The 25820-nt window shown below is 42.0% G+C and overlaps 1 protein-coding gene across 2 annotated transcripts in view; it reads right to left on the reverse strand.

The window, feature by feature from the left end:
- Window positions 1-25820, reverse strand: part of CDH13 (cadherin 13) — a 684692-nt gene that overhangs the window by 338588 nt on the left and 320284 nt on the right. For both annotated transcript variants that reach the window (XM_081870212.1, XM_081870213.1), the window contains exon 4: window positions 13190-13306. In XM_081870212.1, the coding sequence (XP_081726338.1) occupies window positions 13190-13306 (117 nt within the window). The remainder of the gene's footprint in view (window positions 1-13189; window positions 13307-25820) is intronic.

The raw sequence follows: 25820 nt of genomic DNA on the forward strand, positions 1-25820 counted from the left end.
TTTCTGGATAATAACTCACACGGACACAAGAATTTTGTGTTAATGGGCTAAATAAGGCCACAACTTTATTGGTTACAGATGTGAGCGGTATTGGCTTAGGCACTGAACTAGAACTGACTATATCTGACGCCATGCAGGAGGTCTAGTAAGGGTCAACTACCTGTCAATGATCATCAACTGCGAACCCCCCCAGGGTCCCTGATGGGGTCGTGGCATGGCCCTAGCCCTTAGCTGGGCTTCAGACAAGATCCACATACCCCAGTTCCCTTTAACAGAATACCCTTAAAGAGGAGGGGCAGGTGAAGGCCATCACCTCCTCTCCCATAAACCAGGTTTTTCCAATGCCTAACTGCCAAACCTTACAAAGTTGTGACGATTGCTACGAGGCAGGCGAAAATCACATGGTGTCAATTTGCCAAGTGGGAAAATTCCTACCTGGCCCCCTCAACAGGCAACCAACCGTGGTCCATAGAAAGGCCAAGATGGTGAATGCATGAAAATATGGTGGGAGGGCAGGAGATCCGAAGCACGAGTAGGCAAGAAGGGAGAGCCCCCCAGACATGCAGTTGTTTAAATAGCCCAAGCCACGCCCCCTGGCCAACCGGATTTGTCAGCCGGGGGCTGTGGCTCACAAAGTGTCTTTTTCATTCATTCTCTCAGGTGGACCTTGCATTCCTAGGAGCCCATGCTTCCTGAAAACCTCATAATGTCCTTAGCTAGGCTTTACTGTGAGCACAGAATAGGGATTTAAGAAGGATGTGATTTCTGCACTGCAGAGCATTGGACTAGAATTGGGTCCCTTCAAACTCTATGATTCCAAGGCATAATCTTCCGCCCCACATTTGTCACACAGAAGCACCATTCACATGCCACTGAAATTAGTCCTCCACCTACAAAAATACATCATCTCACTCTCTGCTGTGGCAAAATTATGTAACCTGCATATTTCACGTAATTGCACAAACCAAGCAAGTCACATTGTCAACACACCCAATTCATTTCAATATAAAGGAAATGTAATGCAAATGGGGAACGTGATCAATTAGGTATCATTTGCAGACTGAAAGCAACAATAGTGAATATTGACAATATTGGCTGGATTGATTTCTGCTCCAATCATGAGACAAATTATTTTTTATTTTATTATTAATTCGATTTCTACTCCACAACTTTTCTCCAGAGGAGCCCAGAGCAGCAAACATGTCAATCCTAATACAGTTATAACTTCTAAAACAATTTCAAACAATCTTCTTTTTTAAAGAAAGGTTAAAAACAGCTTCTCCCCCCCTCTAGGACCACACAGCAATTTCCATACACACACAGTCTGGGATAATCCTGTTTTTTTCTTGAAGTCCAGTCCCACCCAAATCGCTTTTGAAACTATGGAGAATTTTCGGGGAGGGAGGAATTCAGTTTACAGTATTTGCAGAAAGACAACTGTTAAAGAGGTGGAATCTAAAATTCCATGCATGCCAGTATTTGAACACTCCTTTAAAGTAGTCTTTTGAACTGCAGCCACTCTGTGATGAAGGCATCAAAGAATCATACAGGCCACATTCACACCATACATTTAAAGCACTATGACACCACTTTAAGCAGCCATGTCTTTCCCCAAAAGAATTCTGGAGTTGATAGGAGTTTGCTAGGAGTTTGCTAAGAGTTGATAGGAGATGCCCTATTCCCCTCCAAGAGTTACAGTTCCCAGAGTTCCCTGCGAATAGGGCCTTAATTGTTCAGCCACTCTGGGAACTGCAGAATTCTCTTCAGTGTGGCACCATACTGCTTTACATGTATAGTGTAAATGGTACCACAGCATAGGCACCATCAGGGGGTGCAAGGGCACCCCAAAAATTTTCAAGGAGGGGGTCAGCCCCCTCAAAAATCCACAGTGGCCCTGTGAGTATGCTGCATAACATGTTCACCTTAATTATGCAGCCCGCATGGCATGCGCGTGCCACTTGTGCAAATGGGGGGGGGGAGGTGGCACATTTGTGCCACAGTTAAAAAAGAACCAATTAATTTTCCATGTCAACTGGTGCCTATTAAACAGACTTCACTGCCCCCCCCCAAAAAACCCCACCCCAAGTATCTAAATGAGAATAAGGGTCTTTTTCAGTATAATAATAATAATAATAATAATAATAATAATAATAATAATAATAATTTATTTATTTTTTATACCCCACCCATTTGGCTGGGTTTCCCCAGCAACTTTGGGCAGCTTCCAACAGAATATTAAAATATAATAACCTATTAAACATTAAAAGCTTCCCTAAACAAGTGGTGCCGAGTGATGAGTAGCATTGGCCCATGTGTTGTAATTTCTAGAAACCCCAAACAGAAAAGAGCAAATGCAAATTATTGTATTTTATTACTCTGCATTTTGGGAGAAGCACGGAGGTGTAGAGGCAAGAGTGTCAAATTTAGACTGGTCCTGGGTTCAACACCCATCTCAGTCACAACAGATTGCATCCAATGTCCATTATACTCAGAATAGACCTACTGAAATCAATTGGCCCATTGATCATGCCTGTTAATGTCAATGGGTCTACTCTGAGTAGAACCAGCATTTGATACAAGCCCATGTCTCAGCTTAATCTATCTCATGGTAGCCGAACAATGATGCATTGCCCAAGGTAATAGCTCTGGTATCTCAACAAACAAAGCCAAATGTTCTGGGTCCAGTCCTGGCAGGTCCTGACAGTGTCCCAAACCATTCTAGGGCATAGAGAAAACTGAATATGGCATAGCAACAGAGGTGTCTTTGGCCCCCTCAATATTTGCTGGGAGGTGGCCAGGCCCCCTGAATGTTGAGGGGGTGGAGGAGGTTGAATGGCTGGCTCCTCCTGAACATGAGAGAGGAAGCCGCGCTGCACTTGTCTCCTCACTCAGCCTCCTCCCGACGATGTGCATTGCACGTTTGTAATGTCATATACATAACCTGCAATACACACACAACACTGCATTATCTGGAGGCAGCCAAGCGGGGAGCCCAGTGCAGTGCAGCTTCCTCTCTCTCAGGAGGAGCCAGGCATTGAGCCATGCCATGCTGGGCTCCCCATTTGGCCTCCACCTGGCAATGTGATGTGTGCACATTGCATGCATAATGTCACACATGCATGATGGGAGATGCAGTCCAACAACATTTGAAGAAGGGCATTGCATTGATTATCCCTATCCTCAAATGATTCCAGCATCAAGTTGAGGTATCCAGCTCGACTGACTGACATAACTGTCAGCGTCTCATTCCAACTGCATGTGATAGAATATAAAAAGAAATTGGCAAAACACAATTCCACCAGGTAAAGCAGATAAAACCACCATCCTTCCATTCGTCATAGGATAAATATCTGTCATTCTTCATGAGCAACTGACAAATAAACAATCCCAGTAATTAAAGGGTACGGTGCATCCCATTATTCCATACTTCATCCTACTTGAGGCGGACAAATAAATTGTAACAGTAGCATATGGATGGAGACCAAAAAATTGCCAGCCCCCAAATATTACATCCCTCTGCTTGTATCAGCAAGAGAATGTGAGGAAATACATCAATAATACCCATCAACATTGGTAACCCAGGCCATCTGGACGTCGAGCGGAAGCGCTGCCAAAAGTGTATTAAAATATTTTAATCTCATTGTTTTCCCACAAGAATGCTGCCTCACATGCAGAAGTGTAAGGTCTGCTAAACGGCCAGGCCCATCAACACAGGCTCATGCTTGGTCTCTGATAGCTATTTAATTAAGAGATACTGAGGAAGGGGGTAGTCAGTTACAAGGCAATAAGCTGGCTCCCAGGCGGACAGGAGAGGCCGGCAATAATATAAAGAAGGAAATGGATTTCTGCATTGTGTCTTTGTTGTGCTGCCTAATTAGAAGTTTTCTTTTTTAATAATTAAAGAACACAAATGTCCATCTCGCTTATGAAAGTGTTGCCTCTGTGCTTTCAAAAAGGCAGATGCTTAGTTATTCCCATTTACTGTGATTAAAGGAGGGTTGGAAAACTCCCAAAGCAAATGTGACCAGCCAAGAATGATGCAACAAGAACGTTGCTTGTGGTGAACTCGCGTTTGGATAAGAAATCAGGCTGTTCTTCAGAATGTCTAGATCAGGTCTGGGGAAATATGAGGCCCTGATATTGCTGGACTCCTATTCTCATCAGCTCCAGCCAGCATGGCCAATTGAGATGTGATGGGAGCTGTAGGCAACAACATCTGAGGGGACCATGTTGACCACTCCTGGTGTAAGGAAACATCTCCTTCATTTTGCCACAGGAAACATGGCAGAACTAAAGAACAGCTTTAGGGAGTGAAGACGAACTCAAAGCGTTCAAGTGCAGAAGAGTTATGCAGAAACCAACAGTCCAATATTGCAACATTCAAGCTCATAAAAAATCACCACCACAATTATTATCGGTGTGTGGCGATGAAGAGGTGGACCTTTTCTATGGTGGCACCAGTGTTATAGAGACGATGAGACAACGGCGAAGAATGAGGCCGGGGAGAGGCTGGCGCTGCAGCAAAAGGCTGCTGAACACGCCCCTTCCGAGGCACCTGGTTGGATGCCTACCGGGGGGGCGTGGGCGCCAGCCAGGTGAGGTGGAGGCAGGGGGCTAACGCCCCCTGCTATGGGCGGTGCTCGGGCTCCCGCCCACAACCACTCCCCTCTCTTCCAGGGAGGAGAGTCTTTATAGAATGCACCCTGTTGAATTATATTCTGCTTGGTATTCCACCGACTTTTGAAGTTGCACTTGTTTACATATGTATTCCCTTGATCTTTTGAGCTGTGTGTCCTGTTTTAATTACTATTGTTTTAATTGAATTGTTTTATTGCATACATTAATTGTGTATTTAAATTATGGTTTATATTTTAATAGAATTTGATTTTGTAAACTGCTTAGAAGCCTATTTTGGCATTAAATGGCATTATTAATTTTATTATTATCCCTCACTTTTACCTTCTCTCAGTTTTCCAAGTTATTCTGTTCTCCACATTTCTGCAGTAATTTGCATTTCTTAAAAAAATCTCATGAAAATTATTCAGCATTTCTGTGAGCTTCTCCTAGTAAAGACATGTTTGTATTTTGTACACATTTCACAAGCAATAGAGTGCATTTCTGTAAACGCTGGTAGGTCAGAGAACTCCATCACGGAATTCAGATAAGTGCAAATTTCAAAGGACAGTTGTGCTTCCATTTTCACATTGTTTCAGAAAGTGCAAAAGTGTCTTTAAATGCAAACCGAATTGAATTTCTCCTCCAGTCCATAGTCTCTAGGCTGCATTATTTTAAGGAAGAAAGGCCATTCCCAAACATTGTATCGTCAGCTGGATTTGATGCAGTGGTTCAGTTCATCAAAACAGTCGTAAATTAGTCCTAGCTAAGTTTGGACATGTTGTATGTTTATTAGTGAGGAAATTGCAAGCACAAATCAAGTTGTACTCATGTAAGATTCAGTCATGCAAGGTATTGCACGCTCTAGCCTCATCTAGCAGAGCACTCAAGCATGTCAGCTTTTAAGGCACGGCTCTCCAGTTTTTAGCAGAAGCACATGCCTTAGGCTTGTGTATCATCCACACACATATGGCTAATGTTGGAAGAAGCTATAGAGATGAGATTCATCAGTAATAAGCATATCCTGGACCCAGGCATCAGAGCATTATAGTTTTGAGCCCAGAGCTGTACATCAACATGCAAGTCAAAACACCTGAAAACTCAGAAGAGTAGATACGCCAAAGAGTACTTTGTTTTGCTACAGGAACAAAGGAAACTGCCTTCTATCCTGTCAGACTATTTGCCCATTTAGCTATAGGAACATAGTTACCGTCTCCATGCCATGCATAATTTTATACACTTCTATCATGTCACCTCTTAATGTACCTTTTCTGCAAACTAAAAAGCTCCAAATGCTGCAGCCTTTCCTCATCAGAAAGCTGCTTAATCATGCTCGTTAATTCTAATGTGTCTACTCTGAGTTATCTGCATACCAACCAGAGGCTTAAGCCACAATTTCAGAGTTCAAACATCTAGCAATACAGAGAAGCAATGTGTTAAGGCAGGCATAGACAAACTTGGCCCTCCAGATGTTTTGGGACTACAACTCCCATCATCCCTAGCTAACAGGACCAGTGGTCAGGGATGATGGAAGTTGTAGTCCTAAAACATCCGGAGGGCCGAGTTTGCCTATGCCTGTGTTAAGGCATGTAAGAGGCTGAAGTACCAATGCACAACACTTCTTTTCCATCCAATAAACCATGGTTTGTCAGACTGATATTGATATGTCTGAATCCAGCCAATGACTTGCCATTAGCCCACTGTGCAATGAATTTCTTCTTACAACACTAGGTAGCTCGACCGTGCAATTTGTATTCATAGTCACGGCACTAGCAAAGGCAGCTTCATGTCCAACTCCCTAGAGGAAGAGACCTTCAGCCACTGGCAGCTCAAATCAGTCTCCAGTTACACGAGGACACGGGCCGTAGCTTTCTGTCACATTGCCACATGCTCAGGAACAAGAGATGCTCTGTCTTTATTCCTTGTTGACACAGAAGTGGTTTGTAACTGCATTCCTGCCGGAGGAGCACAGATTGCCAGCAAGTAGCTTTTCCAGACAAGTAACTTCTCTGAAAATGACCGTATGAAGTTATAGCTAATTCATTTTCCCCACTCCAATCTGATGACTATAACTCATTATAGCATTTTATTGATCAGCTCAGCTGTGTACATCCTTATAGGGAGCAAGCTCAATAACACTCAATATTACATTTTTATTACACCCAAGCTGCTTGGCTCACCTGCACATTTTTTCTTCTTTGGTTTCTCTGAGATTCTGCCAGTGCAGAAAAAAAAAAAGCAAATGCCCCCATTCTCAAATTGAAACACACAACACATCACTGTACCAAAGACAATATTTTGCAGTCTAGTGTTCACTCAATCAGCTGCCTGAAGTCTAAGAACACAAGATGAGGAGGAGAGCCCTGCTGGACCAGGCCAAAGACCCATCAAGTTCAGCATCCTGTTCACAAAGTGGTCCACGAGATGCCCATGGGAAGCTTGCAAGCATAACCTGAGCACTACTGCCTCTTAAAACTTGTGATTCTCAGCAATTGGCATTTAGAGTTATACTGCTTCCATAGTTTATCTGCTGTGTGAAGAAGTACTTTCTTTTCCCTGTCCAGTATTTTTCAACAATCAGCTACATTGAAGCAGCCCAAAAATGCAAAGAAAAGCAAATTAAAGCTGGACTGAATTTGCTATGAAAATAATTTTGGTTGAAAATTTGAGAGTGCTTTTTCAAGACTTGACTGAACTGTTGGAGAATTTCAGTCTTCCTGATCAAAAAATAATTAGTGGAATGCCCCACTCCACCCCAGTTTCTGCATTTGAGAATCATATATAGTATAGAACTTTAAAGATGCCCTGTAATAAAATTGTTGTATCTACCTGCCTACAATTTAGCAGGCTCAGTTGAATGTGGAGGGACAGTTGTGCCTGCAAATTTCATTCACTTCTGTGAAAGCAAAACAAAAAACAAAAAACCCATAGCCATTTGTAGTTTCCCCATTATAGTGAATGGGGAGGCAAGAGTTTCATTTTTAACAAATGTAATTTGGTCCCAAATAACAAGTCAAATTGTGGCTCTGAAACAGGTTGAGCTGCTTCCCAAAGCTACATTCACAGGTACAGTACAAGTAAACACTTGTGGCCTGGACACACCATTGATATTTATTTACTTGTAAAGCAAATTAATAATGAATGCATGAATCCCCATTCCTTCCTGATGTCTTTTTATGACAAGTGAATGGAAATAAATACATGAATGGTAGAAGCAAAAGTCATTTCATTTTTGTTTTCCCATTGTTTCCTCATAGGAGAGATTTCCTGAAACTGCCAAGAGGCGCAGCATTAGGTTTATTAGGAATGAAGGCTGATACATTCCAAGAGAATTCTATAGGAGGGGGGATCTTTGAGTGTTCTGAATGTGGTGAGGCATGAACATTCTCCAATATGAAGCAATGGTTGAGGTCACAACTGGAGTATTAAGTCCACTTCTGGGCATTGTGTTAAATGAGCACTGACATACTAGATCAGGTCCATAGTGGGGCAACCGGAATGGTGAGGAGTCTGATACCAAGTCCTTTGAGAAATGGTTTGAAGAAATAGGTTTGTTTAGACAAGAAAAAAACGAGGACAATAGCAGAACATCTGATTTGTGTGCAGAAGGCCTCAGGTTCAATCCCCAGCATCTCCAAATATGTCTATGGTAGACTGCTGCTAGAAACCTTAGTAAGCTACTGCTACTGTAGACCACACCGGGCTTAATCAACCATGGGTCTCACTCAGCATAAGGCAGGTTTAACTGTTCAAACACTATCCTAGGCAGCTAAGAAGGACCATAGCTCTGTAGTTCGAGCTTCTGTTTTGCATGCAGAAGCTCTCAGGTTCAATCTTCAACATGTCTAGGTAGGGCTGAGAGAGACTCCCTACCTGAAACCTTGGAGAGCTCTTTCCATTCAGTGCTAGAAGGACAAGTGGTCTAACTCAGTATAAGGCAGCTTCCTTTATTCCTATATTATCCTCAAAATGCAAAGTCACTGCTCAGGTGGGTAGTTTTCCAAGCCTGCCAAGATGGGTTGCTCAAAAGAATGTGGTGGTGGCCTGTGGTTCAGCAGCACAGCATGTGCTTTGCATGCAGGAGGTTCCATGTAGGGTTGGGAGAGAGACTCCCTGTCTAAAACCCCAGAGCTGCTGCCAGTCAGTGTAGACCATATTGAGCTAGATGGCCCAATGATTTCACTTGGTATAAGGCAGTTCCTCTGTTCTTAAGATTAAGCAGGGACATGGTAGCTGTTTATCTCACTAACTACATTTCAGAAGATGGGGCAGATTTGTTCCCTGTTTCTCCTCCTATCCAGGGAGTGGAAATAGTATAGAACTACAGCTAAGCAGTAGTTGGAATTTTGAACTGTAAGAACTGTTTGACAGTCGCTTCAAATTATCAAGAGATGAGATGGGGTTGTCTTTCCTGGATATACATTAAACAGAGGCTGACCAGCCATCTGACAGACATAATGCTGTTTCATGCTGCAATGTAGGTCCATTGTTGAACAGAGGGTTTCATTATATGACCTCCAATATCCCTTCCAACTCTCCAGTTATAAGGTTTTTGTCCTGAGTACACTCAGTCTGAGGAGGACAAATGGTTGGTAGTTTAATTCTTTATTGACAGAGCACACACTTACAGTAGGTCCTAAGGTGCACTGAACACACACAAACACACATTTCTGTTGACTAAGTAACTGGCTGAAACATCCTATACCTCTCCAATCTCCAATCTCTTTCCCTTCTACCAGCGCTGGCTCCTTCCTTGCTGGTGTCACAAATCCCCATAAATTGTTAACCCTCTTCCTCTTGATCAGCCTTGGCCGTCCTGCCTCTATTATGCATTCCTTGTATTCCCAGCAGTCCCTGGAAGTTACATGAAACTTGGAGGATACCCTCACCTCCACCCCACCCCACCCCACCCCACCCCACCCCACCCCACCTCACCCTTTTCATTTGCTTATATAATATGAATTATTTGCATTTGGCAAGTCTGATTCCTTCAGAACAGTGCAACACTCCTTTGCAAGCTACATGCCATCTGGATGCTAAATTCCAAAGTTGTAGAGATTGGCCAGGTCTCCATTGTAATCAGTGCCAAAGCAAAACAAGGTATCTGAAGAAGTGTGCATGCACACGAAAGCTCATACCAAGAACTGACTTAGTTGGTCTTTAAGGTGCTACTGGAAGGAATTTGTTTTGTTTAAAGCAAAACAAATTAAACATTTATGAAACAGTAACAAAAGAAAACAATTTCCACAATATCAAGTGGAAAATGAAGCAAATGGGCCTGCTAGAAAGGAAAGCAAGTAACAAAGCTAACACTTCACAAGTGCATACCCCTGTCCCAATACCTGCATAACTTCAGATAAGTTCAGCAAACCTGTGGTATCATGCATCCTGGGACTGGATTCTGCTCTGGTCAGACATCACCTGGAGTACTGTATCCAGTTCTGGGCACCACAGTTCAAGAAGGACACTGACAAACTGGAACGTGTCCAGAGGAGGGCAACCAAAATGGTCAAAGGCCTGGAAACGATTCCTTATGAGGAACGGCTAAGGGAGCTGGGCATGTTTAGCCTGGAGAAGAGGAGGTTAAGGGGTGTTATGATAGCCATGTTCAAATATATAAAAGGATGTCACATAGAGGAGGGAGAAAGGTTGTTTTCTGCTGCTCCAGAGAAGCGGACACGGAGCAATGGTTCCAAACTACAAGAAAGAAGATTCCACCTAAACATTAGGAAGAACTTCCTGACAGTAAGAGCTGTTCGGCAGTGGAATTTGCTGCCAAGGAGTGTGGTGGAGTCTCCTTCTTTGGAGGTCTTTAAGCAGAGGCTTGACAACCATATGTCAGGAGTGCTCTGATGGTGTTTCCTGCTTGGCAGGGGGTTGGACTCGATGGCCCTTGTGGTCTCTTCCAACTCTATGATTCTATGATTCTATGATTCTACTGTCTCAGCCCCCACATGGGTTTTCTTTCCCCCCTGAATTAGATATTCAATACCACTTTGGTATCTGACCAAAGCACTTTTTAAGGCTCCTTCCAGCTAGAAGACAAACCCTTGTTGCCATCAACTGATTCAGTGGAACTGTCTCCCACAGTACCCAATCTCCCCACACTCACAGGAGCCAAAGATTGCAAAATCAGGTGATGCCTATTTTAAAAGCCAGCCAGTGAGCTTTCCTAGGGAGGTGGGGATTACTAAACTAAAGCTCAATCAACACACAGAAGACTTCAGTTGGATTCAGGTGTTTACAGAGACAAGGTTTGGTATAGCTACCCTGGGATCTCCCCAAGGAGCTGCAGGGGATCTGGATTACCGACACAGTCAATTGACTTGGCCTCTTGATGGCATCTGGCTAGGCTTCTTCTGAGCCTTGGCCTCTCAAAGACCAGGACACTGATAGTAACACACTTTCCCCTCTAACTGCTTTCATTTAAAGCAAAACACTTCATCCTGGGTTCTCATACTGTCCATGTTCTCATGAAGACTTCACATCCTGCTTGCAGATTAATCTGAGGCATCTGGGTGGCCTCTATGGGAAACAGGATACCAGACAAGAGTCTCTTGACCTGACTGAGCAGGGCTCATGGTCTTTTTTTATGTACAAAGACAGTTTAAACCAGTGTTTCCCAAACCTGGGTCTCCAGCTGTTTTTGGACTACAATTTCCATCACCCCTGACCACTGGTCCTGCTAGCTAGGGATGATGAGAGTTGTAGTCCAAAAACAGTTGGAGACCCAAATTAGGTTAAACCCTAGTTTAAACCAATTGCCAAGTGGGACCCACATCAAGAGGAATGTTGGTGAGTACCAGTGGCTGGGGTAGAGCAACAAGGGGGAAGACCTCTTGTCTTCAGCTCTTCTTGGAAAATAATACTTTATGATCTAGCAGGGGGCTTCATATGTTCTTAAAGTCCACCAGCTCTCACAGCAATGTAACATGCGTCAGGGTTAAAATCCTACTGAATACAGAAATAACCAAGTCTAAAACTCTTCCCTATTACATTCAGCTATTTAAGTATGGCAATGTTGCAATGTCACCCTAGTCCGCATCTGATTCAGTTGATCCAACAATAAGTATTGTGATTCAAGGACTGAGTTTGCCACTTGAAATGTTAAGGGTATTCCAAGCAACCTTTTCCTGAATTTGACAAAAAGGGAGGGGGGTTGTGGTGGATGAATATAGAGCTGCTGATAAACATCTCATAAGTGCTTTGCCCTTCAAATGTAATGCAACTGTGAAAAAGGTCAAATGAGGCACCTTCCCGTATTTACTGCCAGATGTGCATATATATATATAAAACAATTCCTTCTTACAAATCTGTTAAGTGCTCTAGTGCACACAAGAACTCTGCCCCCACATCTTGAAAACACAAACCATTGCAACCACATATAGGAATTTTAGAGGTAAGTGTGCTAGTGTGGTTTTAGATATGGCAATTGGAATCCATCTCAATTAGTGGAAATTACTTTCTGTACCAAATTAGATGTTCCAATGAAAAAATCTATCCATTCCACAAACAAACACCAGGCTTCTCTCTCCAAAATAAGGCAAGAGTCAATTTATCGCATTCCATTTATTTATTATTCTGTAGACTCACTTTTGCCGATGTTTTACCTTCTCCTTTATTCCAGTTTGGTGAAAGAATTTCTAAAATCAATTTTGGTACTGAAACACATGCAGTTAATTGCAGTTTCCCTTCACCTCACCATTTTTTTTATCTTCCACATTACCGATGCCCACATATAAAACACTGCAAAAAAACCATTTTGGTGAGCCCATACCTAGGACTAGATCAATATTCTTTTTGTATGGTGCTTTACTGATGTTCACATGAACTCCTATGACCAGTAAAACAAAATTCAAAAAGAATTTAACACAGCCAGCTAGACAACCACATGAATAGGGCTTTTTCTAGTTTTAATCATGATGCACAACTACAAGTGGATGATGGTAAGCCAGCACACAAAAGGAATTCAGCATGCATGTAGTTACATCAATATTGCTTTTTTTGTAGTGGTGGCATTTATTTATTTATTTATTTATTAATTTATTTATTTATTTATTTATTTATTTTATTTACATGTTAACACAAGGAATTCCACTGTACTAATTAGACCACTATGGTTTTGGGTGGCTCTCCAGTAACTCACACTGGGATACTTCTTCGTCCTAGATTCCAGAAATTGAGCTTAGGATCTTATGCATGCAAGACATATACGCTACCACTGAACTAGAACCAGAAAAGCAGGGAAAGTGGGAGAAGTTATGAATAAATTGAAGGAAATAAAATCTGCAGCAAACTATTCTTGCACATGTTCTTCCCAGCATTTTGGTATAAGTATAAGATAGAGGATTCTAATGCACTGATTTCACTCTGAAAATAAGACTGGGTCATTCAGTACTTTAAAATTCAGAGATAAATTGGGTTGGAGGAAATTCAGAAGCACCACTAATCCAAATACACTAAAAAAAGAGAGAGAAAGATCTACTCAATCACATTGGTGGTGGCCATGGATAACTCTGCGAAGGCAAATGGTTACAATCAATTTAGGTTAAGGCCAGCAGATTTTATCACTCACCTTGCCCACGGGCCTTGGAAATGGAGATCTCTGATTTTCAGGAATTAAGATTGGAGTTGCCACAATGGACCTTCTTTGCCTTACAATTCCAAGGCTGCCTTCTGCCTTAAAGATTTCCTAAAGAAAGAAGGAAAGAATAATGAGATTAATTAGCCCAAGGCTTCTTAGGACAGCATAATTTATTATCCATCTTGCACATATTTTTTACTTCTGAATAAAAGCATCCATGAGCCAGAGTCCTACTAATAGACTTTCTCAACCTTCATTAGCTGTAGAAGTATTGTTAGTTCAAGACACAGGATCAGACTTCTGATTAATGAAGATCATTATTAAGCTTCTTCAAGTGAAATCTTCAGGATCGGCCTATTTATGAGAATGTCAATAATGACAGATAATTCATGCTTCACCCTGCATCCCTATAACCACATTGTGTCAAAAAAGCAGTAGTGATTATATTAGCAGCTCTCCATTTCTGCTAAAGGAAGGTATGGGAAGAGAAATGCCAGCGTAAGTGACTGAGACTGTCAGCCTGTTTGATCTGATTGCAGAAATGTGTGGGTCACAATTCTGAAGTAAGAGTACAACTGTGCCTGCAGGAACACAGAATGTTGGTGTTGGCTGCATCCTGGATGGGTGTTCATGTATCAGGATGTCTCAAAAGAGGGTGTCTAATGATGTCCCACACTGTATGTTGGAACTTGCCATTACTTTCTGAAGCAAGGGTTGGATTCAATGCTAATTCTATGCAGAATAGATGCACTTCTCCAGTCAAAACAAAATTTATGTGCACATAATTCTCATAAATGTTATGAGAAAGTGTGCATATGAATGCATATGTTAGCGAGAATAACATACAAAAATGCATTATATTAGGTGAAACTGCTTGCAATAATGTGTATATTAGTCAAATATGCATGCAGAATTGTTTTTATTAGCAGAAGTTTGCACCAAAACACTGACAAATTTCTATGAGGTTTATTTTTCAATAATAATCACAAAATGCTCCAGAAACATGAAGAACTAAATTTATGACTAGAAAAAGAGAAACAGAGAGAAACAACATTGACATATTTGACAACTCCTAGTAATAACCAAGGTCTCAACTAGTATTAATCAGCATTAATGGGTCCCAGCGTATCTATTTTAGCCTAGATCCTGGTGCTGGGTTTTAGCCCCCAAATCCAACCTTAGCTGCACCACTGGTCAGGAGAACTGCACAGGCACAATCTTCTCTTGCCATCATATATCACCTTCCATTATTTATGAAAGATTCATGCTAATACTGAATTTGCCTCCATCCTCAGACAGTTGCCTTGGTTCTTTAGCCTTTCATTGTATGGAATATTGAGGATCTTGAGCACTGCAATGCCTTGCCTTTTAATTTCACTCTCTCCAAAGAGGGGTGTGTGTGTGTAAGAGAGAGAGAGAGTCCACACACATGCAAAGACACACAGTTGATGTGTCAAGGAAAACTGAAGTCTGTCGAAAAGGCAAAATGTGTGATGCAGCAGAAGTAAGCTTTCAAATCCACTTTGAAAGTGAAGACAGACAGAGGGGCCCAGCTGCCATGTATCTGTGGCAGAGGTTAGAAGACTTACATGAATCAGACTTCTGTATTAAAAACAGTAGGAACAACAACAACATCCACCCTTGTGGATTCCTGGGAGTCAATCCAGGACCACTTACATGTATGCAATACTAATTATCTAAACAAGATTGCAGCACCAGCATAAGTGATGACAAAAATTTACCAAAAATCCCCCTTTTAACAAAAGAAGTCCTTCTGGATACCAAGGACCTGTGTCCCACACAAATCTTATCAAAAGTCAAGGGGCATAGCTCAGTGGAAGAGTACATACATTCAGTTCCTAGCACTCCAAATTTGGCAGGGGGAAAAGTCTCAATCAAGAGGGCTGAAAAAGGCCCCTCTAATATCTTGGAGAAATGCAGCTCTGGACTAGACAGATTAATGGTTCAATGTATCTTCATACATTTTGCACATACTATAAACACATATCCTTTGACTATCATGCTAATCACATAGCACTTTTCAAAAGAAACATTTTCGCTCCAACACCATAGTATCAAGGTGTTTGATTTCCTACTGAAAATGAGCAATAACTTGTCTGTTATCATGGTTCATGCTCACAGTGACACAGAAATTGTTTTTGTGGACTCCAACTAAATAGATTTAAGGTCCATCTAAAGTGGAATGCTGCTTGGGCATAATGTTTTTTCCCCTTGCTGGGAAAAGTCCCTTTGGGATCCTACCACATTCAAAATTTGAATGAATGACCTGGCCACTTCCTGGTAGCAGACACCATTAGTCTTAGCAAGGAAAACTTCATTAGAGGCCGTCATGGGTATGAGTCAGACAGCTGGGCCATTGCCTATTTGTCACAATAAGAGTTGGAATCATCATTGGCGTGGCAATCGGTAACCTATTATGGCTGACCAGGAAGCTGTGTTCCATGTTGATTAGCTATATATTAGGTTTGATTGTGTAGATCTGGGGCAGGAACGTGGCTCCTTCCCCATAAGTTTATGAAATAGCTGCAAGAAGAAAAAAAACACCATTGAAATTGCAAAGTGGAAACTAACATTCATGATGTTAGTTGAATAGTCTATAGCAGGGCTAGGGAGCTTAATTAATCATTCAAGGCCTCCTCATTTGACCCACAATGCTATTTCAACCAAGCCATGCCCACCTGCTCTACAGCTAACATCATGTGTGGGATGTCAGGGGCTGGCACAGCCAGGAGCAGGATGAGCCTTTGGAAGCACAGAATGGGGAGAAGACGATCCCAGGGAAGGGGCCAGCAGGTTGTGGTGGCAGGAGAGGGAGAATGGGAGACTAGTGATATAGAGGGAGAGAAGCAAGAAACCCTAGAGGACCATTGCCAGTCAGGGTAGCCAATATTTGTCATTTCCCCTGCTTCTGGTCACCACAAGGAAGACTAAGATTTGGATAAATTACTTCTGGAGGACTCTTCAGCACCTGCTTCTTCTCTGTACCAACCTGAAAGCTAGATGGACCAGTGTGTCACACTCTCTCTCTCTCTCTCTCTCTCTCTCTCTCTCTCACACACACACACACACACACACACACACACACATTCTATCAGTGCAGTTCCGGAGGAGGATTTTGTATTGGATGACTGGGAAATCATTTTGTCTGTGTCGCAATACCTTCCCTGCCTGCCAGGAGTTCACACGGATCCTGTTGGACATAATTAATATCTGTCAAGTGTGCCAAGTACAAATTATCCCAAGCACCACTTGATTGTTATCATAGACTCTATATTGGCAGTTAATACTTTCAGAAATGTTTGCCAAATCATTAAAAATCTTTGTTCTTATTAACAGTCCTCTCAATGACTCTGCAGTGCTCCGGGCTTCATAACTGAGCAAAAAGAACAGCTGTTCAAATAAATCTCAGATCAATGAATAAAGGTTTTTTTTATATATATATAAAAATCCAGACCTATCTACAGAAATCTTACTCAGGTACAATCACCTCACACTCCCAGCCCTCCCCATACCCCCCCCAAGATAAGAAAATAAACTTGATAATTAATTAGATTTGAAAGATTCTGCCCTTTTAGAACTAGTTGAAGGACTCTGGACCATCCTCTAAAACAGGTTTGGGGAAGCTTCAGCCCTTCATATGTTGCTAAATTACAACTCCCAACAGATATAGGAAAAGGCTAGCCATAAAGCAGCGGTGGTTAACCTATCATCCTCCATATGTTAGAATCCAATTCCCAAGGACCATGGTGTCTGGATCTGATGAGTGCATTCCAGAGCACTACCATTAGCCACCCATGTCATAAAAGATGGAAAGACGGCATCCAAACAATCTGTTACTTTGATACTCCAGATACTACAATAAGCAATCTGAAGTTGAGTCCCAACAGAGATACACAGAAGTCTTGGGGACACACACAAACACACACACATGCAGATCAGACACACGTTAGTAAGATGGTCCATCTCCATTCACAGGATGCTTAAGAGAGTGAAGTCTCTAATGATTCTTTCTATGGCACAACAATCTTCCACCCTTTTCTGAATGTTCTAAGGTTTTCGCATCTAATGGTTCTGGTGGTCCAATGGCCACAGAGCAGTAAAACCCAGCTTATTTTTAGGATTCTGTCATGGAATCTCACCAACCAAAATGTCAACTGGAATCACTCCAGGTGTTTGCATACTTTGTTATAAAACGTAGGTCAGGATCTCAGATCTTTCTACCCTTAATCAATGTTTTGTGGGGGCATTCCCTAGTCTAGTTAAAAATGATTCATATCTGTAAGGCAAGCTGAATGAGACTTGAGCATTACACAGCACAGTAAATGATTTACATCTTGTCAGTCTCATGCCATTAGTCATAATGCCATACATCTCAATAGAATGCAGTTTCAGCTCAAATTCATTAGTTTCCAAGCAGCTTCATTGTCTGAAGCTCTGAAGAAAGAAATGTGATCAGTCAATCAGTTTCACGCCTCCTATTGCTCTCATATTCTTTCCTTAAACTGTAGATATAGGTTATTTCCCTGAAAAAATATACCACAGCAATTAATTTCCTCACTGGGAATGTTAGCACTGGCTTTCAGATAAATTCTCTTTGCTTCTTGATTCCATATGTCCCAGTGAAGTATCTCCCAGAGCCAGAAGTTTAGAATTATTTAGAAACATTTCTTGGAAATTCTAATAGATTAGACAGTAAGGAGATGGCCACAGGGTATGGTTTGAAAGTGCATGAGGCTGCTCCTTTGATGACACTAAGCAGGTCTGGGTTTGTGTTTGGTCTGGGACAGTGCTTGAATGGGTGGCCACCTTGGAAGCACATGTATGATGCCTTTGGCTCCATGATTGCTGAAAGGTGGGTTATATAAAATAAATAAATGAAATGAAATGCAGGGTAGTGGTGAGGAGCTCGGGGCAGCAGGACAAATGTAGCCCTCCAGGTCCATTGGGACTCTTCTCAGGCCACCCCCCACCTCCTGCACAGTGTTTTAAAAAATGCAACCTGTTACTGCATTACTAGGGACACGGGTGGTGCTGTGGGTTAAACCACAGAGCCTAGGACTTGCCGATCAGAAGGTCGGCGGTTTGAATCCCCGTGACAGGGTGAGCTCCCGTTGCTTGGTCCCTGCTCCTGCCAACCTAGCAGTTCGAAAGCAGGTCAAAGTGTAAGTAGATAAATAGGTATCACTCCGGCAGGAAGGTAAACAGTGTTTCCATGCGCTGCTCTGGTTCGCCAGAAGCGGCTTAGTCATGCTGGCCACATGACCTGGAAGCTGTACGCCAGCTCCCTCAGCCAATAAAGTGAGATGAGCGCTGCAACCCCAGAGTCGGCCATGACTGGACCAAATGGTCAGGGTTCCCTTTACCTTTACCTTACTGTATTACTATGTAGACAATGAAGTCCTCTAGACCCCATTCACTATAATGGAGGAATCTAATAATTGTTATTGACACCCCTCCTTTAGGCCAACTTTGGGAGACTGTTAACTGACTTCATGGTAAGCTTTATGCTAATGAATTTCCTTTGAATATATTTTAACTGAACTCTTCTTCTTCTTCTTCTTCTTCTTCTTCTTCTTCTTCTTGCAATTAATTTCCCACCCTCCACCTTAAAGTCCCAGGTTGGGATAGAATAATTAAAACACAACATTCATATTCAAATGCAATATTACACAATATTTAAAAACTTTAAAACAAAACTACAAAGTAAGGTGTGTCCTATTGTACATGTGTGTGCTTTTGCAAACCACTTTGAGCACACCTGTATATTTGGAGAATGTCATATATAAATAAACTGACTGTGCCTTCCACCCACACTCTCCCTCTCTCTCCCTCTCTCTCTCTCTCTCTCTCTCTCTATATATATATATATATATGTTAAAAAAGTAAATATAAATGTGTGTGCATTGTCCAATATGGATCTCATTCCATTATGAGAATGAAGCACAAAAGCAATTTCTTGTTTCCCTTAAGCAATAGTACAGCATGTAAAAATTACTTTTAGATATTTTATTGGCTCTGCCATACAGGGCCCTAGTAGTCTAGGTCTGTGCTGAAATAAAAATGATCCATCTGGGTCTATTGATGCACTGCTGGCATCTGTGCACAGGGAAGCCACTTTAAACAAATATAATGAGAAGAGAAGTCCATGCACGCAGCGGGTGCACTTTGCAAATTCCTTCTGGTGTTCGATGGATAGCTTGCGACCAGAAATATCCCCATCTCTAAACAAAGGAACACAGCAAGATATAACAAGTGGCATCAACCTGTAGGTTAGATGGGTGAGGTGAAGTGAACGATTGTATCCCTGAAGTCACAGTGGTGTACCCAGCTCCCTGCCTTTGGTGAAAAATCAGTTTTAGTATCCTATAACTCAACCAGTAATAGAAGTGATTTATGCCCCCTGCCCTTCATTTTCTCTCTCACTTATTTGGCAGAGTCTGTTTTTGCACAGTATTATGCCCAGGAATTGACAAAAGGGATGAGACACACAGCTTCTTTGTACAGATGGTGGAAAGGGCAGGGAAGATGGGGTTGGTGCTTTGTCACAACTCTTGTGGCAGAGCACATCCTTTGGCCTCATCAGAGCTCAGGTTCAGTATCCATCCCCCTCAATTAAAAAGATTCCATGTAGTACAGCTGAGAAAGACCTACTTCTGCTTGAGAGACTTTGCTGGTCCAAGCAGATCAATCTGGACTAGACGGACCAGTGGGCTGATTTGGCATGAAACAGCCTCATAGAGCCTGTGTCTCATATTTGGGGCAAATATTTCAAACCACTGAGATGGCTGTTTCTGAGCCAGCAAATGAAAAATCTGGCAGCACTGCTAAATAAAAACTCATTCTAATATATGGACACTTGGCAATTAAGTATTGCTTTATTCAATCGTGTTTGCTCCCTTGTAAGTGTGTTTCAGATTGCAGACTAAATCATTTATTCAGAGAAGGGTCTTCTGAACCAATCCTCTCTCTCTGTGTGTGTGTTCAAGTAGGATACCATTGCTACTGGTCCTCATTGCACCCTGAAGTTTGTTTCATCCCAGCCACAAACTTAATGCTGTTTCTTTTAAGCATGCTCACTGCAATGCATACAAATGTCAAATTTTCTGTGAAAGGCTCATTTTGTCAGAGTTCATAGGCATTCTCTGAAAAGGGCCCTGAGTGGAAGAGCTCTTGTTCGAACTCCTCCATGCTGCAGTCTGAATGTCGAGTCGTAAAGGAGGTCTAGTAATCGAGAGAGGATCCTGACCTTCTCTACTTTAGCCACTGGCATCTGCCAGAAACAGCCTTTGAGAAGAGGGTCGTAAGGAATGAATGCTGATTGCGGTGCTCCTGTATTCCCACTCTAAGCCAAGCCTGCCAGGGCTGACAGTTGAAGTGGTGGTCCGTGATGAAGACAAAATGCTCACATAGAAGGAGGCCAAGGCCAAACTGCTCATTCTGAAACAAGCTAAACTCTGAAACAGAATCCAAAGAGCTAGGAAATGTAAGTGCATCAATCCACTTCACACTTCACACATTTACTCCTCTATCCAAATTAATTAACGGGCATTAACTGCTTGGTACTAAGAGCTTAGCAATTCTGCTCGGGGATACAAATAAGGGCAAATGTTGGCAAAGAGATTGGGTGCAACTTTGCATCACACAGTCTGGATAACATGCTGGCCAGATGCAAAGGCTTGGCCAGAGAGATGGATGCTTCACTGCAGACTTACTCCAACAGGGATGTGCAAAGAAGACTCTTGCTTTTATTTTCCTTGAAGGCTTTATTCACACAGTTTATTCCATTTTCCTGATGTTCGGCTAACTGTTAATTTCTGCATTACATTTGAACTTCCACATGATGTGGAAGCCACTTCCAGTAAGCTAATGGAAGGTAGTGCATGTTTGCTATTCATTTCCACATGATTTGATTCCAGAAAACAATCAATTTCCAGCCCCCTTAACCCAGAAAATGTGGGAACAAAGTGAAGAAGTTTGGGGATGAATATGCATTTGCTGTTTTCATGGGAGCATTATGCGGGAACAGGAGCATGCATGTGCAGAAAGGGTGGAGGAGGGATGACATTGTCCAATGACTTTCATTGTTGTCTCATAGAATGTCCACTAGTGTGAATTAAATTTAGTGTGACATGCCAGTCTATCTGTCAAAAAGCCACAGTTCTATGACGCAACAGGAACTGCAATGTGAAAGGAACCTTAGAAAATGGCACAGAACCACTAGCATTATAATCAGGAAAAAGAATGCAATATCTCCCATATTAGAATGCACCCAAATAATTATTTGGCTTTCTTAAATATTTTCTTAAGAGCATATGCATGAGAAGGATCTTCCATATGTACTGCAAACTACTCTTTGGGCAATTTTGCAGATCTACAACAAAACTACACTTTAAAAAAGAAAGAAAGAAAAGAAAATATTAATTCTTTTGTCTGATTCAGGTAGGCTGTATTGGACAAACAGGCCAAACCCTATGCCAAAGGATAAATGGACATAAATCTGACATCAGGAATCACAAGACAGAGAAGCCAGTAGGAGTACACCTCAATCTCCCAGGACATTCAATACAGGATCTCAAAGCGCAGATGTCTTAATACCAAAGAATTTCAGAAATAGACTTGAAAGAGAAGTTGCTGAATTATAACTTATTACTAAACTGAAAACTATGGAGAAACCTAGTCTGTATAGAGACATTGCATTCTTGTCTCCTTACATATGCTAAAGCCATTTTTGGTCATCTGCATACTATCCCTTGCTTTTTCCTGCAGGACTAATTGCAGTCATTAACAGGTTTACTATACCCACAGAGTCAATCACCCATCTCCTACTACCCTTCTGAGAAAAACTCCACCCCACCCTCCCACTATAAACAGTATAAAGGTCTGGTGACTTCTGTTTCAGTGTATCTGAAAAAGTGTATATGCACACAAAAGCTTATACCCAGAACATGCTACTGGACAATTTTTTTATTTAATTCTTTTCTCAGAATTGGATGCAATTCTCAAGCATGTGAAAACTGTTAGGATTTTTATCCACCCGTGCTGCTCCAGTACGTAGCACTATGTTCTGTATATCATGTGAGTGTCTGAGAGCGTGAGACAGGAAGTCTCAATACTACTGGAACTTTAGTTTCACTTCTGTGTGTGATGCTTTTCTGTACTGCTGCTGAGAGAGCACAGGCATGCTGATGGATTCTTTGTATATAGACTGTAAAATGAAGTAGTTTAGAGCTACTGACCGTCTCTTTCTTCTGCAATGAGATGCCAGAAGACAAGTGTGCTCCTCTCAGTAGGGAGGGGTCGCTTATCACCAGTCTCTCTGGACTGAGGGAGATTTACAGCCAGAGAATGACTGGGAGAGCCGCCCTGGTATTTTGGGAAGTTGGTGGCCTTCCCAGGCATTTTTCCTAACAAAAACTTCACCCTCATCATTGGAGAATGGTCCAACTTAATAGAAGACATGAACCGTCTCTCATAAATAGCTAGTGCATGTGAAGCTGCCTGTCAGGGAAGTACGATAATTACCTCCACCCACCCCTGCTCATGAGCAAACCCAAGAATCTCAAGCTTCCTAGGACCAGACTCTGAAAACCACTAACCTATGCTATAATGTCATGATGCAACCATGTTGCCTTATGGAAGCCCATTTTGAGCTTGCATCTGCATGGCTTCAGACTCAAAGCAGGGCACTTGCTTAAGAGCCAGTATTGATTTGCTTCATCATCTTTCTCCTCCATACCCACCCACTGCTTTCATTTCTCCACATTGCTCAAAAGGAATCAGTGCTGACAAGTTAATGAACTCCAGCTACAAAACACAAAGATAAGCTCAGGGATGGGTTTAGCACCTGCCGTGTTCTAATCACTTGAGGCCTTGCTTAGGTGAATGGTTCTTGATCGCTACAAGAGGTGGTGAAGGGAGGGAAGGAACCTGGAAAGTCTCCTCTCCATATTACTGTCTGCAAACAGAATGCTTACCACCTCACCAATTGCTGTTTACGGAACCCTATAGACTTGTCCCCTTCATGGTTCCTAACATGGTTCCTAACAAAACAGATTCCTACCATGTGAGCTTAGAATCCAAAGCCATTTTTCTAAATATGAAGATGCTGTGAGTAACTGACATTTTTTATTCATCAATGGGATCTGCGTGCTTTCTATTAGTGATGTGTGAACGAGACAGAATGAGACAGTATCTCCAGCTTCCAAGATTGTAACTATGCTAAACTAATTTGTAACCCACGATTTCTTGGATTTAAACATGGACTGCAATGCAGACAGAATTTCTCTAACTCGTGGAACTTCTTCCTTAAAAAAGAAAAAAAGTTATTTTAGGGCAGTTTATGTAACTATGCCATTTTCTAAGTCCTTTTCAAAAAAAGAAGAAGAAGACTGGACTTTTGCCATGAGCAATGCTAAGCCCCAGCCTGAGCATCAAATCCCATGTGCCTGCTATGCATTAACATTTCTTACAGTGCTAAAATGCCTAATGGTGTATCATTGAATATATTTCCTGACTCAGAATTCTCTCCTCTACCCTGACTGCATTTTTAAAATGTTCTCTCTCTCTGCTATGCACTTGCTCTGCCAAAGGAACAAATGTGGGCAACCAAACTGCTCCATGGAGGATCCTCAGACACAACCTGCTTCTCAAATTGTTGAGAATGTGATATGCAGGCTAAATGTATTTATTTAGACCCAGCTTTTCAACCAAGATTGACTCCCTAAGTGTCTTAGAAATAAAATCCATACAAATGTACATTAGATTTTTAAGAAATAATAATAAAATGGCATTGATCAACTTCAGCAAAACCCGTAGAGTGCATACATCAGTCACACATAAGAAGGAAAACTGAGCAGGGGGCAGCAAGTAACTAAATAATTGAATGCATTACTAAGGCTTCAACTGGCCATGACATAGTCTCTCCATAAATAAGCAGGAGTGGCTGGAGGTCTGACATTGACTTCACTTCTATTTACATAGCTGATGTATGGGAGCCATACCTTGTCAAAATGATCATGTTTAGTTTGATCTCTAACAACCTTTCTGTGATGCGTTATATGTTGAGAAAGAGCCAGATCCCAAACTTTCCCTTGCCATCCCATCAGAGACAAACCTTTGAGGTATTTGAAATGGGAGGAGATCTCTAAACAGATAGCAGTAAACAGCATGGCTTTTGGGCCCTTATGAACTGGGAGGGGGAGAGAAATGTATATTATGATTAGGAATATGTTGGTGTTTGTGTTCACAAACACAAGGTGATGTTGCTGTTTCTTCTGACCATGGGCAGTTGGTGACTAAGAGTGTGTTCACATTTACTGCCTTAGGCACAGTGGAGCTCCTATCCATCCCCATGGTGTGTTTCACAGCTCCACCACCCCCAGCTGTTCCTATCATCAGGGCTTAATTAGTGTCAGATCTGTTTCTGTTGTGAACACACCAGGGGGCACTGATGGGATGGGGATATCCTTAACCTTATGCAAAGTTGTTTACACCTTGGCTAGAAACAAATTAGGAATGGCTTATCATGAACTCCAAGTGGCATGAAGCTGTTGTGAGAAAGGACACATCACAAACAGTGCTACCTTAGCACAAAATATAGGATACATATCCATTTAGGATAACAGTGTGTGAAAATGGATTAAAAGCCCAGCCCTGGAAATCCAGGAAGGGCACAGTAAATGGTAATCTGAATACAGTTTAAGATTGTAGGTTCTTCCATTCAGAGGAAGCCCAAGAATCTGCAGATGGGCTCAGAGACTGGCTGCTTTTAAGGATTTGTGAAGGTAAGCAAGATAATGGATTTGGCCTAGTTTGTTCTGAAAGCACAGGCTACAGTCTGGCTGCAAATCTAAGCTCTGCCTGGATGGAGGTTTCCTGGGTGGGGCATGTGACTTCTTCTGAAACCTTTGAAGTAGAAGCTACTACATACCACTATAATGTACCACATAACTGTGCATTGGTAGCAAATAAACTAGGTTCTCCCAGCATAGCACCATGAGCAGTGCTCCACTGAGAAATGTATTATGACAACTGATATATACATTTCATAAACATAAGAGGAACAATAATGATGTTCATGTGACACTTTCCATACTGAGCATGCCTATCATTATCTAGCTATCTATTGGCCAAGCTAAACCAATGGACCACTGTGTGTACAAAGACCTGCAGCAGATGGGCACATTCATTCCAGTCACAGAGGTTTAGCATTGTAGTCAGCATAGCTTCCATGCCAGCACCATGGAAAGGGGAATCTATGGAAGCTCCTGGTGACAGCAACTGTATCTACCCCTGTCTTCTCTGGCTGGCTAGGCCTAGGGAGAGGTCGGAGATACTCTATTCTTCTAATGCCAGTGTAAGACAAGTTTAGAACCATAATACATAGATTTTTTACACCCAGGATAGACAAGGTGGAACTCTCCAGATGACTACAGCTCACAACATCCCTAAACACTGACCATGCCAGATGAGACCTGTAATCCAACATAGGGAGGGCACCACCATGGTGACCCTTGCTTTACACAGATAGGTGTGAACAGCATGCATGTACATGAGAGGAATCTGCACATTTTGCTTGCTGAAGAGAGAGCTACCTGGGCAA

Source organism: Podarcis erhardii (genome assembly GCF_964252035.2).
Source record: "Podarcis erhardii genome assembly, chromosome: 7".
Taxonomy (NCBI): Eukaryota; Metazoa; Chordata; class Lepidosauria; order Squamata; family Lacertidae; genus Podarcis; species Podarcis erhardii.